Raw genomic sequence first — 17,055 nt, forward strand, 5'->3', positions numbered from 1 at the left:
TTTTTACAGGCCGGGAGGAGGAGTGAGTCGGTTCTTCGACAGGCGCCGAGACACTTAGGGCATCTTGATCGTAAAGCTGACAAAACCTGGTCCTAGAAAGGACCCATAAGGCTGGCCTAAGGTAATACAAGGATTGGTAGGACGGCATGGAATACGAGACGCCAGGGCTACGTTTCTCTAGATCTTAGGCGACTTCGCCGCATACTAACTAACCTTCCTGAGACGGTGTGTGGACATGCGCATGTGAAAGTCAAGAATAGGCAGGTAGTTACAAACATGCATGGGAGGTGAGAAATAGTCCAAATAAATTAAATATCCGACGGAATGATACCAGGTTGTATGAGTCTGGCTTTAAGTCGGTGATGAAAATTAAAATACAGCGCTTATATTTACATGAATGAGGAAAGAAGGAAACCAATGGCGCCGAAAGCAGTTGCGAGGCTCGCAACACCCGCAACGACCAACTGATGGGCAGCGGCATTCTCTTTTGGGCAATCAGCAGGTGGGTTCAAGCCTTTACACAATGCGGTATGCAAAGCGGCGGACATGCTCGCATTGGCGTCTGCGTCGATTCTAACCCGACAGGGATTTCCAGTTGTAGTCGGAGAAGGGGAGGCCAAGACTGCGCAAGTACCATTAACTCGACTATCCAAAGTCGGAGAAACTTCTCGCGTTTGATCGGTGACGTTCAGGCCAAAGCCTTGTTTGGGGCACGACTGCCCTTCAGCGGCCGTAGCAGCGACGAGATCAACCTTTTGCCCATCTTTCTTGACATTGAAGCGAACAACCAAGTTGGTGCTGTTCCCGAGGAAGAGGGGCTGTTCGCCGCTTTCATCGCAGCTTCCCCAGATAACGGAAGCAAACAGCTCGTAGGGCCCTTCATCGACTATTTTGAGGTAGTGGTACACAAGATAGGGATCGCTGGTGTAGTTGGCATTTTGCAGTTTGTGGATAGCGTCTGCGCCGGCGAGCCCGCCGTTGAGGTCGGGGCCACTGCGAACGAAGCTGGAGATAGAGAATCTGAGGTTCTTGGCCAGCTCGGTATTTTGAACCGCAAATACGACGGGAAACCAGTCGGTCAGTGCATATGTCTCGTTGATGCGCGGGAAGACGACTCCCATATCCACTACACCGGCGGCATTGGCGACAGTTGCTCCAAAACAGGCTAAGGAGCCGACGAGGGACCAAACGGCGCGAGAGATGAGATGCATGATCTTGTGATTGTTCTTGATGTTATTGCCGTTGACTTGACGTTGATATTGATGTTGATATTGATGTTGATGTTGTTGAGATGAAGTTCCTGAAGTGGTTGATGATAGCGACGGTTGAAGACGGTGAAGGTACTGATCAACGGTTAACGGTCGACCACCACAATCCACCAACGCAATTCTTGTCGGCTCGAAGTTCCTGCCCACCAAAAAAATTGGTATCGCAACACAAAAAGTCTAGTTACGAGACTGCCGAGGATGTGTCAGATGTATCGGGTGTACCAGGTGCCTATTCGATTACATCGGCTCTAGCGACAAATAGGAAGGAACGCAGGAGGGTCAATACAAGATCAGAATTCTAATCAGTGACTTAATTAGCTTAACTTCAGGAGGTCAAAGTTTTAAAATTACTCCGCATCGTGCGTGTTGGTTGATGTTGGACAAGGGCGTTGGTAGCACCTGCCTTCCCTGCACAACACGCCATGTCGAAGCGCGCTTGGCGTTGGTCCCGTTTAGGAAATTACCGGATTAGGACATTGATCGGAAGCATCCCGGTGCTTGTACTTGTGAAGCTAGCGGAGTTTTTCTCGTCCCCTTCCCTTAAGAAATCTCCTATCGATATCTCTACAAGAGCAAGAAAGCTCCCCTTACACAAGACTCACACTTTAATTCTTATTTCTTCTAACTAAATTAAATTAATACGATAGCCGGCTCGGTCCGCTTAGGACAGCCTGCCTATTTAAGGAGGTTCGATCGGACCCCTGCAGATAAAAAAGTCTTTTATACGAGTTATCGGGACACAATCTTGGCGATACAAACGTCTTCCTCTAAGCCTCAAAACTCGTCGTCGGTGACTATTGATATCTGTGCCACAAGGTCGAATATACGGGTTCAGTCTCGAGCTTACATACTCCTTCTTCGTTTGTCCACCCATTATTGTTGAGCCTCGGGCCATGGCCCTAATGGAGTACAGAATAGGAAAGTGGGAATTGTCGCACAACAATACCCTGCTTGAGTAATATAAATTCTTGGTGGCACAGCGTCAAGGGTCACCTAGATGACATCTGAGTACGAGACAAGTGGCACAGAGTTTGAACTCATGAATGATATCGTGATCGATGAGCAACTAGAGTAGCATCGGAGTAATTCGATGCTATGCGAAGGCTAGGATCTGAAATTTTGGTTTGTTAGAATTATATCGATGAATCACTATAAAGTTTGGCCTGAATCGCGAGTCCAATATAAAGTAACTATACAGTATCAGCTGGTCAGGGAGATCTCGGGATATTAGGCTTTGCATCACAGCAAGATACTTTTTTATTATCTACTCTTTGTATTACGTAAACGCTTCTATATACGTCGATCATGATGTACCGGTGCTATTTGAGTCTCATGACTCTCATTGGCCTTGAGCTGCTCAGCGGCTGCTATGCATATGTTCCCATCCCGCCGAAGTCCTTGAGAGGTTTGCGCTCCTCAACTTTTGCCGCGCGTGATTCTTTATGGTTTTCAATCTACGGATGGCTAATTTGGACCTTTTTGGAATACAGTGCGCCAGAATGCAGACGCAGCCTTAGCAGTGGCCGTCGCCGCTCCGACGGCAGTAGCAGGATGCTCCAAGTCTTTCACCCCACTCGAGGGTGATACTTGTCTAGTTGTTGCCGCATTAAACGCGATATCTATCGATGATTTCATCAAATGGGTAAGCTACATACATGTATTCTGACAACTGAGGTTTACCAAGAATGCATATGAATCGCCAACTAACAAGTCTATCTTGAGGTAGAATCCAAGTCTCAAGTCTGAAGACGTTTGTGACCAACTACTTCTACCGGGCACTTCTTATTGCGTTAATGTACCGCCGCCGCCACCACCGCCGCCATCCACCCAAACGACAACTAAGGACGCCCCAAAACCCACACCGGCACCCACGGTTCCAGCGAATGGCGTCATCACACCGTCACCAGTACAACCTGGCATGGTCCCAAACTGTAACAAATTCCATCTCGTAGCGTCTGGACAAACATGCCAAGATATTACGTCGAAATTCTCGCTCAGTATTGAGCTTTTAGCCAAATGGAACCCTGCGATCGGAAAGCAATGCACTACTATGTGGGCGGGGACTCATCTTTGCATAGGCGTCATCGGTGGCACTCCTACTGTACCCACAACAGCCCCTCCAGCCAATGGTACCCCTTCACCTATTGGTGCTAATACGACAAAAAATTGCAAGAAGTGGGCATATATAAGAAGCGGTGATACTTGTCAGACCATTCTTGACAGAAACCGAGACTCTAAATCCACCTTGAAGGACCTCATTCGCTGGAATCCTTCTGTGAGAGCGGACTGTAGCGGGTTGATAGCCGCTAACTTCCTTTGTATCATCGGACCGGCCGCTCCGCCGACAACCACAAAACCCACACCAGCAAACCCCACTCCTAGTCCTATTCAAGCGGGTCAGGTCAAGAATTGTAAAGGTTGGGCTTATGTCAAGCAGGGCGAGACCTGCCAGCACATTCTAAAGAGGCACCCAAAGGTTACGTTGTCCCAGCTGTTCACTTGGAATCCGGCTATTGGCAAAGACTGTTCGAAAATGTGGGCGAAGACATATTTATGTGTCGCCGTATGAGGCCTCCACGATTTTTCGGGAGCGAGCTAGAAATGAGCTTCGGAACCCCGCTTCTTATTCTTCTCTTTTTGATATATTAAATCTTTACATAGAACCTATTTATAATTAATCATTGTGGTTTAGAATAATACAATAATATAAATTTCTTTGTGTCGAGGTAGAGGTTTGTTTGTAGAATATAAAATAGGAGAGGTCAAAGAAGGTTGTGACGTCTGTAGAGGCAAATCTTCAATAGCATCGAGCCATGAATGTATGACAACCGGGGGCTTATGTAATAAGAACAAAAGCCGACCTGCGCATGCACCTCAAGAGCTCACCACGAACCTTTAACTACTTTAGGGTATAGTATCTCATAATATTCCCCATATTTCGACCATTATATATAGTATTATGCATTATATAACTACGCTTGTCTGCGTGTTTACAACGGTTCTGCAGATCCGGGGCCTCTGAGAATGTAAAATTTATTAAATATCCCGAGCTGTTTTCGTCGGAGATAAAAAATACAACATTATTGTGGCGTTGTATCAGTTCCGTTTGTTCGCGGAAGAGCAATAAGAAATATGTTATGTATAGTTGTGGGCACCCGAATGATGACCTTGGGAGATCTCAACGAGTATTAATAAACCGTGGGAAATAATCCCCATTAGCTATGGGCATAAACTGCTTCTTTAATTATTGAAGATTTGATTGTCGTTTCCAAGGCTGCGGCTGTATACAGCTGTAGTGCACTGGAATATCATCATTTCATGCCATGACTACATTGGAAACTAGAAAAAAAAGACAACACAATTTTTTTTTTGTGCATGAGGACAATCGATATCGATATGCACGTATTAACCGAGTTAATCTCGCCTCCGAGGCTGTTCCGTGACGAGAGGATGTGTTTTGGAACAGATCTAAAAGCAAAATAGCATCCCAACGGCGAATGTTCCACGCAACTCCAGTTTTCTTAATATATTGATAGTGCTAACGTTACGAGATTCTGAGACAGAACCTCCAAAATACAACACCTGCATATCGCTTAGGCAACCCCTACCGATTTCTATAGATATTACTGGACGGAAAACTGTGGATCTAAAAAGCCTCAAGGCTTCCTCCTGCAACCACGCCGTTTTCGTAACGATCGACGGCGAGAGTCATAAGAGGCGCCACGACTTTATCTGCATGGCTTTCTTCTCGCTTAAGATTACCTCCAACGATAGTACCAGATTTCTCCACGGGGACTAACTCGATAATTGATAACGTGACGGGTGGAATACTAGTCCGGTCCTATCATTAGCGGCGGTACGTGGATCCATAGACTTCGGCAAAGGCCCTCGCCATGGCGTGGACCGTCGTGTAACTTTGAGAACGGCCCGTTGTAAAGATTTAACTAGTTCTGGCTAGGTGAAACTAGAAACGACAGCCTCCTTGCAGCCTATAGCCTGACTAGTCAATATTCGGTCAAGAGTCCATCCTCTACTCAAGCCACATGCACGAAAGTTTAAACGTGATTTGTTACACAACTAAACCTGCTGCAGAATATTCAATCGATCAGCATGTGGTTCACAAAAGCGGTCTAGGTTAGTATGAAGTGGATGGAGGATGAGATGTATCTATCGATATTGGTGTTAGTGTCTGTGTAATGTGGCTGATGAGGGCGTTCAAAGAAGGTAGTTCGAGCCACGCATGAACGGGGTCTAATCAAAGACTTGGAAAGTACTCGTGTAGTCTCTCTCGGCACAAGAGTAGTTTAGATCAGTTCTCGCGGCGAGCGGCATAGCGATACTCTTGCAATTGTTAGGTCTACAGATTTTGGGATCAACTTACGGGGTCAAACTGGGGGCTGTCGCTGCTGTGGGTTCTTTTTCGCTGGATCGATTGTCATATAGACCTAACTGATCTCGACATCATGATATAAAAATTGTATAAAAGGGGACCATTTCCCCCCTTCAAAATAATAATTTAACATCCAGCTTCAGCATCTACAGCAGACAATCAGAGCTACACATTAATTTGAATCTTCGCATTTAATTACTATAATACCTCTCAATACTACTTTAGTAATCAATCTACCCAATCGTCTCTAATTCATTCATAATGCACTTCTCAAAGTTTCTCGTCATGGTCGGAGCAACCGTTGCCAGCGCTGGTAAATACTTACAGGCTTCTCTTAGTACAATCTTGGGTGGTAATGCTAACTTGTCCCTATAGCCAGTATCCCCAGCTCACCCACTGCCCATTTTTATTCTAAGGCGGACCTCGGTTTAAAGTGAGATATCCCTCATCGTTTGATATTAAAGCTTTTGTAACGTTCCTGTAGAGTTCAAACTTTCCTAACCTATATGATTCAAACAGGCAATCCAACAAGATCGTGAAGCGTGGACTCGAAGCGGCCTTCAAATTGGAAGTCCAAAACGGAGTCAACATCGGTAAATGCGTCGTAGGACTCTTCGACACTACGGCTGCGTTCTTGGATTGCGAAAGTGAATACGTTGTGACATTCTCTATTGGAGCTTGTGGTGTCCTTGATTCCTCTGTGGGTCGTCCCGGAATTATCGGTTTCCCTGACAATGGATGGATCTTCTACGATGGCACCAGCCCCGAAATTACCGGTTGTTCGTTGGGTACTGGCGATATTCTCAGCTGTACTACTGCATATGATCCATCGAGCTACGTTTATGGCTACAATGTCTTCGGAGTGACTAATAACTACGAGACTCTTGTTATGGCTAATTCAGCTATCGTCGACTGGAACAACTTAACTGCAGCACAGGCACCGGGCGGGGAGGAAATCACGTTGAAGGCTATTGCCCCTTAATTGCGTGCATATGGCGCACAGGGTACCTATGGTAGCGGTTTAGATCGCTTCCCTGCCCAACATTCTAGGGAGTGGCACACGATCGGTTATTGATATTGATATATCACAGATACGTTCTATAGCTATAGTACTCCCAAGTTTTGAATAAAGGGTGTAACTTAAGTTAATTTGAGTTTATAAACCGTCAGATCTGCCCAAACAAATCAAGTATTACGTTCAAATTGAGAGATTTAATCAAATACAGAATGCGTATGTACCAAAATAAATTAGGGATTTGTATTATTGTGTCATAGTGAAGATGTGTGGGAAGACCTTCCAAGCACGCGCTAAATAGCCATACAATCCAAATATACACGGCCCAGAAAACCATAATTTTAAAGGGGAATTTATGTCCTGCTGGTTTAGTTAAGGGGACTGAGAGATTACGCTGCGAGCAATGCTTAAGCCCCTGCCTATCTCGCTAGTATAATTTTTTCTGTGGTAAGCTAGCAGTATGCATGCGCACATGGCCACAAGGTTCCGGAGGGCGGTGTGTGGCGCGGCAACATAGAATTTGGGATGTCGTGTTGCAGATGCAGAGTTTGTGAGCCGCATATTAACAGCCAGCCCAGCCTCACGGAGTATCCGCTCGAGGATACATATCAAGCACCCCGCTTGAAGTTCGATGTACTAGGTTGTAATCGTTGTATCGGGTTGACGTGGCATTGCAGCATACATCAGCCGTGTCAAAATCGCTTTCGGTTCCAATGGCGACTAGCTAGTAGCAGATATCGATCCTTCATATATATGATAACGCCCTCTCTCGTGGCCCTTACGAGTGATATGCAGCTGTCCTCTCTTCACCGTTCGATACATACTCGGAATTTCAAAATCTTGTCATCGATATCGTCCACCATGGCGAGTAAAAAGAATAGAGGCACATATAGAGCGCAGAACATCAGTGTTGACACAACGAAGGAGGAACTTACAGCAGCACTTGAGAGTCAGCTAATAGGGGACGAAGAATACAACTTCGACATACGCCTGGCGCCAGACTGTATCGACCCGGAAAACTGCCAGGTTGCAACTATCAAGGTTACGCCTTTCACAGCAAAAGCGCCGGCCTTCCTGGCACGAGAAACCCCATCTTTTCATTTGAAAGGGAACCTCATAAATATCGACGTAAACTTCTATGGCCTTACGCAATTATATCCGGTACCGGAACCAGATGAAACAAAGCTTGAGTATGTGCTTCTGAATCCGTTAGGAACGTTAGTCTGCATCTTTAGACGTATAGAATAGAAAATAGCTGATAACCTTGATGCGTATATTTGATACAGCATTGTCGCTTTATCTGGTCTCAACTCCCACGCCTATGGATCGTGGGCCCATACCAAAAGCGAACATAACACTACCACGATGTGGCTCCAGGACTTTTTGAATCGAGATGACCAACTACAAAACTGCCGAACAATGATATTCGGATACAACACTAAATATGATGCAAAAGCTCAGCACTGGATCGACGACTATGTCAACATTCTGTTGACAGAATTAAATAAGGCTAGGAGTGGCAAAGAGGTATAACCTACACTAGGAGCATGATCAGAAAACTCGAAATATCTATCTAATCAAGGCAATGACGATGATAGGAGCAGAGAAGACCACTAGTTCTTATGGGTCATAGTTTCGGTGGCACTATCGTCGCACACGTACGATAGCATCTCAAAATTTATGACAATACCGTTTTGAAAACGATGCTAATAATTTGTAGGCGTATGTCACCGCCTCCATGCACGAAAGATATAAAGACATTCACGAATCCGTCGCCGGTGTATTCTTCTTCGGAGTCCTTTCTCGGGCATCAAGCTTGATGATGTCCGATCAATGCTGGAGGATATCGACGAGGAAGAATTATCAAATCAATGCGAAGGGATCGTGAAACATGGTCTTGAATTACTTAAATACATTGACTATGAGGCGGGGAGGATTACTCTGACGACACAAACATTCGTCAACCAAATATCGGACAACCAAATATATATCTACTCTTTCTATGAAACGCATACAACAAAGGCGGTCGCTAGGGTATTTCAAAAATCTTTTAAAGCCCATATTGAACTCTATTGAAAAGAGAGCTAATAAAGATTTATAGGTCGAAGGAGGCGGCTGGGGGCGATGCGGGGAACCGATATTGGTAGTCAGCCAGAATTCCGCGAGATTGAGAATTGACAAGTTCGAGGAGTCCATAGCGGCAGAAGCAAACCACTCTACGATCGTTAAACTGCAAAGCCCGCAAGATAAAACATATACTAATATTCGCGACCGCCTGAAAAAAACTATGGAGAGGTTAGAGAACACAGGTGTGTACCCTTCTATCAGATCCATTGATCTGGTTAGCATCTCTACATAGCTAGCAAGAGGCATCGCAGTAACCTATCAAAGCTGTGGTATTCTTGCGGTAAGGGGCTAGCTCTTGTGGCTTCTAGGAGCATCATTTTGCTTGCATTAAATTTTGACCAAGGGTACAATATACTAATCGGCCCTTTTCAATAGACATTCTAAACAGGTAGTCAACCTTGAATCACCAAGAGTGTAGAACTGCAAATTTAAGCATCCTACTAGTTATGAGCGTTTCGCAAAACTAACGAGATCATAATATCTAGTGTGTGTCCCCGGTTGGACGATAAAGACCTTGAGAAAATACCATATGCTCGAAGTGCAGCTTTCGACTCCTTCGTTCAACAATTTGACCCCAAATGTCACCCAGATACGCGCAAAGAGCTCTTAAGCCAAATTGAGGATTGGGCGAAGGGTTCTGATAGAAAAGGTATATTTTGGCTTAATGGTGTCGCCGGAACGGGCAAGTCGACGATATCAAGAACTGTGGCTCAGCGTTTTAGCCGGAGTAGCAAGGTTGGCTCGAATGTTCACAGCAACTCCATCTCTAAGAAAAGTGAAAATATCTACTTAGGGGCCAGCTTCTTCTTTAAAAGAGGCGAAAATGAGAGAGATAATGCTTCGAAACTTTTCACAACAATTGCAGTCCAACTTTCACAAGAACTACCTGAACTGGTTCCCTACATCAAACAAGCGATTGAAGCAGAGCCAGATATTGCGACAAAGTCACTAGGCAGGCAGTTTGAACTGCTGGTGTTTGACCCTCTTCAAAAACTCAGCCAGCGGAATTCTTCTGAAACGTCCAGATCTAAGATGAAAGTAAGATCACTGTCACTACTACTCGTAGTCGATGCACTCGATGAATGCCGTGACGAATCAGACAATGAATACCAACAGGACAATACAATAAGACTCATACTCCATTGTTTTTCCCAAATAGAAGAAATCAGAACTAGTCGTTTTGATATACGGGTCCTCCTTACAAGCCGTCCTGAGCTCCCGATTCGCCTAGGGTTCAGCGAGATATCGATGGGTACCAGTCGACACGAGCAGATTATACTGCAAGAAATTCCCAAGAGTATTATCGAACACGACATCTCAGTTTTCCTGATAACCGAATTTTCGAAGATCAGATTAGAAAATCAATTAGAGCTGCAATTCCCACCGGATTGGCCTGGAGACGAGGCTATTCACAAACTTACCATGCTGGCTGCCCCCTTGTTCATTTTTGCGGCGACAGTATGTCGATTTGTGGGAGGTGCTTCAACTTCGAGCCCTATGAAGCTTTTAGATACGGTTTTAACGCTTGGGACGGCTGAAGCGGGTTTAATCTCTCAGCTAGGTCGAACTTATCTTCCAGTACTGAATCACCTAAAATCTATTTGTGCTCCAGTCAAATTTGAACAATTTCGCGCGGAATTCAAAAAGGTAGTGGGCTCTATCGTGGCTCTCGCGGACCCTCTAGGTCCTCTCCCACTAGCGAAGCTCCTCGGCATGGACGAGAACAATGTATATATTATACTGCGCCATCTGCATTCTGTTCTCAACGTTCCGTCTGAGCCCAATCTACCTATCCGACTACTTCATCTCTCTTTTAAAGAGTTCCTCGTGGATCCCGAAAAGAAGTCGAAGGTAGCCAGCGACAAAGATGAGGTAAACGACAACTGGGGAAGCGACAAAGCAAATAACGATTTCTGGTTTTGGATTGATGAAAAGCAAATCCATAGAATGCTCGCATATAGGTCTCTCGATGTCCTCTCCGCTTATCTCAAAGAAAATATATGTTCTATAGAATATTCCGGAATGTCCCGAGAGAAGGTCGAAGTGTCTAGAATAGAGACAAATATACCAGCGTGGTTGCGATATGCATGTTCATACTGGATACACCACCTAAAATGCGGCTTTGAGGATCTTGGACTCTGCAACGAGGACGCAGGCCGAATATATGCGTTCTTATGTGAGCACTTCTTACATTGGCTTGAAGCTTTGAGCTTGGTTGGAAGAATGAGGGAGTCTGTGTTGTTAATAGAAATGCTGAGTCAACTCGCCAAGGTATGCCGCTTCCTTGTCTACGCAGTAATCATGGGGTTATTTAGACCTTCACTTTTATGAATGCTCAGAGCACTTCAACTCGTAACTTCTGCAACCCCGGAAATTTTCTCTAATAGGAAAAATATCGACATTTAGGAAAACAAAAACATGAAGTTATTAAGGTTCCTTTACGACGCCAATATTTTCCTCCTACAGAGTTGGCAATCGATCGATGAAGCACCTCTTCAAATCTATTCATCCGCCCTAATCTTTAGTCCGAAGGCAAGCGTTATTAGAAAAATATTTCAAAATTGTATCCCAAAATGGATATCCAGATGGCCAGAACCCCCTGAACCGTGGAAAGCAACTTTAAAACTAGAGCTTAATACATTGGACCCTTCTGCCCTAGCATTCTCACCAGATGGAAGGTTTCTAGCATCTACAAGCCGGCTCAGACAGAAAATTGACGTTTGGAATACCAGAACTGGCGAGCACGTAGGGTGTGGAGATCAAGATTATGACAGAAAACATCCCACGATTCCACTTCCTCCTAACGGTAGATATCTCGGATCGTTAGCCAGTTCTCTTTTTGTAATATGGGACGCAGTTTTGAGGCAAAAATTGCGAGCTTTAGATCCCACATACCGGATTAAATGTTTTGCCTTCTCTCCTGACAGCAAATGGCTAACAGTAGCTTTGTCAAAACCCAATATCATTGAATTGTGGGACGTTGACATGGTGATACAGGGCCGAGTAACCCCGGGAACAGACCAAGCGATTCAAGTGTTTAGAGGACACAATAACCTCGTTACCGCAGTTTTGTACTCGCCAGACGGCAAACTGTTTGCATCGGCGTCGGAGGATCAAACAGTTAGAATATGGGACCCGGCAACGGGCCAACAACTGCTACAAACATCAGTGGGGACCTCCCCTTCGTGGAATAATTTTCGAACAATGGCGTTTTCCCCTGACGGAAAACATTTAGTCTTGGGATTGGAGGACTTAGTTATGCTCTGGAGTGTGACCACTGGGGAGCAAGTCCGAATCTTTCCTGAAAAGTTCCGGGGCTGTGCTTCAATGGCACTTTCTCCCAGTGGTAAAGAGTTGGCGTTGGGAAAAGGTGATGGTAGAGTTGAGATATGGGACATGACAACACGGAAAATGATAAAAGTTCTCTGTGACCTCGGTACTAGTAGTATAGCCAGAGCCGTCGCGTATAGTCCCGATGGTAAGGTGTTAGCGTCGGCGTCAAATTCTACGATCAGGCTCTGGAATGCGGTGGTAGAGCAGCGAGTTAGCAGTAACGCCTCCCCGCTGAGGAATTGGGAGATGCAGCTAGGGTTGCGCGAGAAAACCGCTCAGCTTCGGCATGTAATAGCGAGCAGGAAGAATCCGGTACAAAGGGTGAAAGGAGAATCTTGGTTGGCTTCGGAGGTGGTGTTCTCGTCAAACGGTGAACAGGTCGCGGTGAGAGAGGTTTCTATTCCAGATATCGTCACAGTTTGGGACGTGCGGACGGGCCGGCTGGTGTGGGGGAATACATGCCACCGGTGGGTCCACAGTATCGCTTTTCCTCCGACGAAAGGTTATAGCTCACCGGAACCTTGGTTAGCGATAGGATCGCAATCGTTCTTGCCCTCCCATACGAAAGTAAATGTATACCATACAAAAACAGGCAAGGAAGTGAAAGTGTTGGACGTGGGTTCGAACTCTGAAAAACCCGACTGTGAGATCCGTGGCCTCACTTTTAGCTTTGATTGTAAACAACTAGCTTTAGCAACTGAGGATCTAAATGGCGGTAGCAGAAGGATCGAGCTCTGGGAGATCAAAACAGGGCAAAGGATAAAATACATTTGTGACAGCCGTCTCGACGCGACAGTCATGACTTTCTCTCCGAATGGCGAACGACTTGCCCTAGCGACAAAATACCGGGACACGGACATTCAAGTTTTGGACGTGGCGACAGGCAAGGAGTTGAGAAGCTGGGATGAGCGCCATGCTGTTACAAAACTATGCTTCTCTAGCGATGGCGAGCATTTAGAGACCGGTAGCGAAATCTTATCTCTCGCTCCAAACCTCTCTTCGCCGCAGTCGGTCCAAAAATCGCCTAGGGCACAACTGTATTTTGAGGTTCGGTCGGCTTGGATATACGCAAACGATTTCCGCCTTTTACGGCTACCAGTTTCCTATGGGGGTAACTGTTCTGCCCACAATGGGAACTTTTTGGTTGTTCCTCTACGTCCGACTAAAGGCGTTGGTATTTTCGAGTTTACCGGCGTTCTTGACGAGTTGATCCTTTCTCAGACACCTTGATCTATACCGGCCTCTGTCGCCGATACCTTGTCCATGAATTTCTACTGCCCAGACTAGTCCGAACGGCGTGGTCCACTAAATCTAAGATATCTATTTCTCGGGGATATATAAACTTAGGCCAAAGAAGTGTAGACAAAGTTCCTCATTGATGAAGCAAATACTACAGCGTATCTGCGACGACATTCCAAAGAAAATGGTGCCGATGTCCATCGGGTCCTCGGGCTACACGCAGGACTTCCCTCATCGTTGTATTCTCGAGATTCTCGTCTATTTCAATGAAGCCGTGACCGATTCCCTGCTTTGATTGCAATTGGGTTCGATTTCTCAAAAATTTGTACCTCGAAATTAAAGTAAGACTGCTTAAATTTATCCTTACTCTGTTGAGTACTTCGTCACTCCATCTGCGTATAGCCACCTCATATAATCATGTATTCAAGTTAATTAAGCGGCTGGTCCGATCATCAATTATGTCCATGCAAAACCCGAATCGCCTTTCTTCCCACCTTTCCCACTACTGCAAGGATGAACGGGATCAAAAGGAATTATATACCGAAATGATTCCCAGTTTATAGGAAACTTGACTACCATTAGCGCTACATCGAGAAATGGCGCCCAAGTTCGAACCCCGGGGCCTTTCTATAGCCATCTAGAACGCAGATGACGTAGTTGTTAAAATAGCACGCAGCTGGTTTTTTCTAATTCTCCGAGCAAGCCCGATAAAATAGAAAAAAGAAACGAGTTGCATGTAGTGATAACAGAATTCGGAGCACTATACGAAAGGCGGGGGTAGTAGCCTTGATAGAGCCTCATCTGGCGACACTAAAGATTTGGCCGAGTCCTACATACACAAGTCTGGTTACGAGACTGGTCCTACATAATGTATAGCCGAGCTTAGTCTTCTTGTGTTGGAGCCGAGCTGAGTTGAAAACATCGATCTATAGATCTACAAGCTACCTAGGTATGTACTAGTAATTAGAAATTAATGCGGATTATGAGACTTTTGTATCTGCGGGTTTAAAATACATTCACGATGATACAGTAATTCGGAGGATTGGATTCAGCATGCAAGGACTTCAAACTGCTTAAAGTGGAAGTAGTACTAAAATCCTGCGTAGTAGAACTAGCAAATTTCGACGACCCGAAATGTGGAGATCGACATCCTGTCAGCCGGTGGCCCGAAGCTTATGACTGATCATATATATAAGTTTCCGGAATTCCTGGACGCCTTGGCCTTGATTCTGGGATATCCGGGGCCTCAAAGACGTGTGCCTAGTGTTCCAAAATAGGTATCTGCTTATTATTACCCATTTAGGCAATTTCATATTTCACGAGCAAGCTTACCCCTATTAGGCAAACAAACTGTAGTATTTTGATCTCACTGCGGGACGAATTAAGGTTTCCCTGATATCCCACTGTCAAAGCCCAGTTACGCACAAGGATTTGAATAGGAAATAATTTGGAAATGGTACTATCATGATCCTCCTCTACTGGCCATTTCTTTCGATGCTCGCTATGGCTTAGCGGGGTTTTTAAGGCTAATGTTCTTGCATAGATTTTGAGTAACGTAACGGTGCATACAACTCATAAATGGAGCTTCCGAGTCTCTATTGTTTTAGCCTCGAATCCAGGCGCTCTTGAGGTAGAGTTGTTTTGATTCTACATGGGTGTATTTTTTGAACCAGGGTCAGCTCGAGCTCGGCAAATTCGACGTCATCAGATTGAAAATTATATAACGGCGCCGTGGTGGCCGGCGAGCGCTGTTCTTCCAAAACTGAAACCTCTCAGACCTTGAACCATAAAAATCGCCTCCTCCAATTTACCGATATCGCCATGAGCACCTCAAAAGCCACCTTTACCGCTTTACCAGCCGAGATACACTCGATGATATTTTCGTTTATCGAAGCACATTACCACAAAGCAAGAAAGATCAAAGCGTGGAAGAGCGATCCTCTACCTCCCGAAATCAAGCAGTTGGCGTTCATAAATCAACAGTGGAGGCGTCTAGTCATTGGTAGAAAATTCAAGTCTCAGCATCTTCCCCGGATCGAATATGTACGGGAATTGGGAAAATTGAGTTCAAATCATCCGGTCGTTGCCACTTCTTTACGCGATTTGACAATTTTCGTGGCCCACACCGACCTTCCGGAACTTTGGCGACAAATTGTGAAATGGGCCGAAGAAGGATCAAATCTTCAAAGCCTGGTGATCAAACCGTCGTATGGGCAGACAAGCCAAAACCAAGTTTCGGCGACGGGGGGAGGCGGAAAGTACACATTGTATGAGTTCGCGGATTCGGCTAACGCAGAAGCCGCGTCTTCTGTGCCAATACCCATTGAGAGATTGGAACTCAACACTAGTATCACTAATCCAGCTGAGGACTCAGATCTAGTCCTTCAGTTCGGCGACCGATCCATGAAGATACTTCTTAGTAGATTGAAAGCTACGACATCTCTGAAGCTTAATGTGTCTGGTATCTGTCGTTCAAGAAGGTTCTTACGGACGACATATGAAGGTATTTTCCCTGTTCCGATGACGCCAAGCCCTCAATCGGCGGTCTTCGCGTCCGCGCATATATATAAGTGGCTCCTGAACTTAGTATACTAAATCCCAATTCTATACAGCTACTTGCGGCTACATGGAGTCTATAATCCAATTTCAGAATGAGGGCATGAAAAATTTAACGACTCTTGAGCTTAGATATAATATCTTCATGTCACGCCAACCCTACAACACATCTACTAGATCATTCTATTTAGATGAACAAGTCGACGAGAGGGGCGATAATCTGTCAAATTTACTGCGACAATTGTCGAAAAGGCTTAAAAGAGTATTGATACACTATGATAGGGCAACTTCGGAGATCTTCGAGCCGAAGAACGGTATTTTGCCCGAAGGAGAGACAGAAGACTGGCCGCATCTGCATACATTTCATTTAATTTTCAGCGACATAGACGCATACGGGTACAGAAGATCTAAACTTCAGGCTAAAGGGAATGAAGAAGAAGCCCAGGGTGAAGACGAGGAAGAGGAGGAAGAACTCGAACCCATGGATGGCGACCAAGGACACCAAGATATCCCGAAGAACGATAATGACGGCTTCGATTGGTTGAACCCGGATATAGTTGACGACAAAATCGACTATCAAGATGACAGGGCCAAGCGGACGGCAACTTCTGGAGTCCGTAGTTTCTACTTAACCGCAGCGAAAGCTGTTGCGAATAAGATGCGTGCAATTCAATCGTTCAAGATGTCTATGAGTAAGTCTTTTCTGTACCCCCAATCAGCCCCAGATAGAATCCAAGCTTACTCGAGAATAATGCTTTCAAGACCTTTCATTTGATAGCCAAGTGTACATGGAGTACGTGAATCGACCACCAAATCCTAAGCTGGTGGTAATTGGGCATCAAGTCTTAGAGCCTAGCGATTTACCAGAGGACGAGGATGAAGAGGGCGACAATCAACTGGTGCGGATCTTTAAAGAAGGAGTAGGCGAGGACGTGAAGATCCAGTATAACCTTCCCAAGTCATTGAACTCGCTTGTTTGATTTATTCAGTATCTTAAACTTGTTTGAAAACCAAATTATTTAGTAGGTTTATGTGAAGCTGTAAGGTATTTCCATCTATATAGTTCATGGAAAATTCCTGCTCCGTATAATATTGATAGCTAGGATGATAAGCGGCTAAGATATAAT

General features: G+C 45.2%; 5 protein-coding genes across 5 annotated transcripts; 4 read left to right on the forward strand and 1 right to left on the reverse strand.

Moving 5' to 3' along the window:
* Positions 1 to 389: 389 nt before the first annotated feature.
* Positions 390 to 1,211, reverse strand: AOL_s00006g487 (uncharacterized protein; the record flags this gene model as incomplete). The annotated part of the gene is made up of 1 exon (XM_011119796.1): positions 390 to 1,211. One exon carries the CDS (start codon positions 1,209 to 1,211, stop codon positions 390 to 392), a length of 822 nt encoding a protein of 273 aa, XP_011118098.1.
* Positions 1,212 to 2,573: 1,362 nt separating this feature from the next.
* AOL_s00006g488 (uncharacterized protein) lies at positions 2,574 to 3,837 on the forward strand (the record flags this gene model as incomplete). The annotated part of the gene is made up of 3 exons (XM_011119797.1): positions 2,574 to 2,673; positions 2,759 to 2,910; positions 2,995 to 3,837. The coding sequence occupies 3 exons, from the start codon at positions 2,574 to 2,576 to the stop codon at positions 3,835 to 3,837; spliced, it is 1,095 nt and encodes a 364-aa protein (XP_011118099.1).
* A 2,082-nt stretch (positions 3,838 to 5,919) lies between these two features.
* AOL_s00006g489 (uncharacterized protein) lies at positions 5,920 to 6,640 on the forward strand (the record flags this gene model as incomplete). Its single annotated transcript, XM_011119798.1, has 3 exons — positions 5,920 to 5,971; positions 6,034 to 6,091; positions 6,178 to 6,640. 3 exons carry the CDS (start codon positions 5,920 to 5,922, stop codon positions 6,638 to 6,640), a joined length of 573 nt encoding a protein of 190 aa, XP_011118100.1.
* An 894-nt stretch (positions 6,641 to 7,534) lies between these two features.
* AOL_s00006g490 (uncharacterized protein) lies at positions 7,535 to 13,363 on the forward strand (the record flags this gene model as incomplete). Its single annotated transcript, XM_011119799.1, has 7 exons — positions 7,535 to 7,863; positions 7,960 to 8,200; positions 8,272 to 8,331; positions 8,394 to 8,453; positions 8,775 to 8,986; positions 9,286 to 11,071; positions 11,207 to 13,363. 7 exons carry the CDS (start codon positions 7,535 to 7,537, stop codon positions 13,361 to 13,363), a joined length of 4,845 nt encoding a protein of 1,614 aa, XP_011118101.1.
* Positions 13,364 to 15,193: 1,830 nt separating this feature from the next.
* Positions 15,194 to 16,908, forward strand: AOL_s00006g491 (uncharacterized protein; the record flags this gene model as incomplete). The annotated part of the gene is made up of 3 exons (XM_011119800.1): positions 15,194 to 15,875; positions 15,985 to 16,620; positions 16,691 to 16,908. The coding sequence occupies 3 exons, from the start codon at positions 15,194 to 15,196 to the stop codon at positions 16,906 to 16,908; spliced, it is 1,536 nt and encodes a 511-aa protein (XP_011118102.1).
* Positions 16,909 to 17,055: the final 147 nt, after the last annotated feature.

The sequence above is a fragment of the Orbilia oligospora genome (assembly GCF_000225545.1).
Source record: "Orbilia oligospora ATCC 24927 unplaced genomic scaffold scaffold00006, whole genome shotgun sequence".
NCBI lineage: Eukaryota > Fungi > Ascomycota > Orbiliomycetes > Orbiliales > Orbiliaceae > Orbilia > Orbilia oligospora.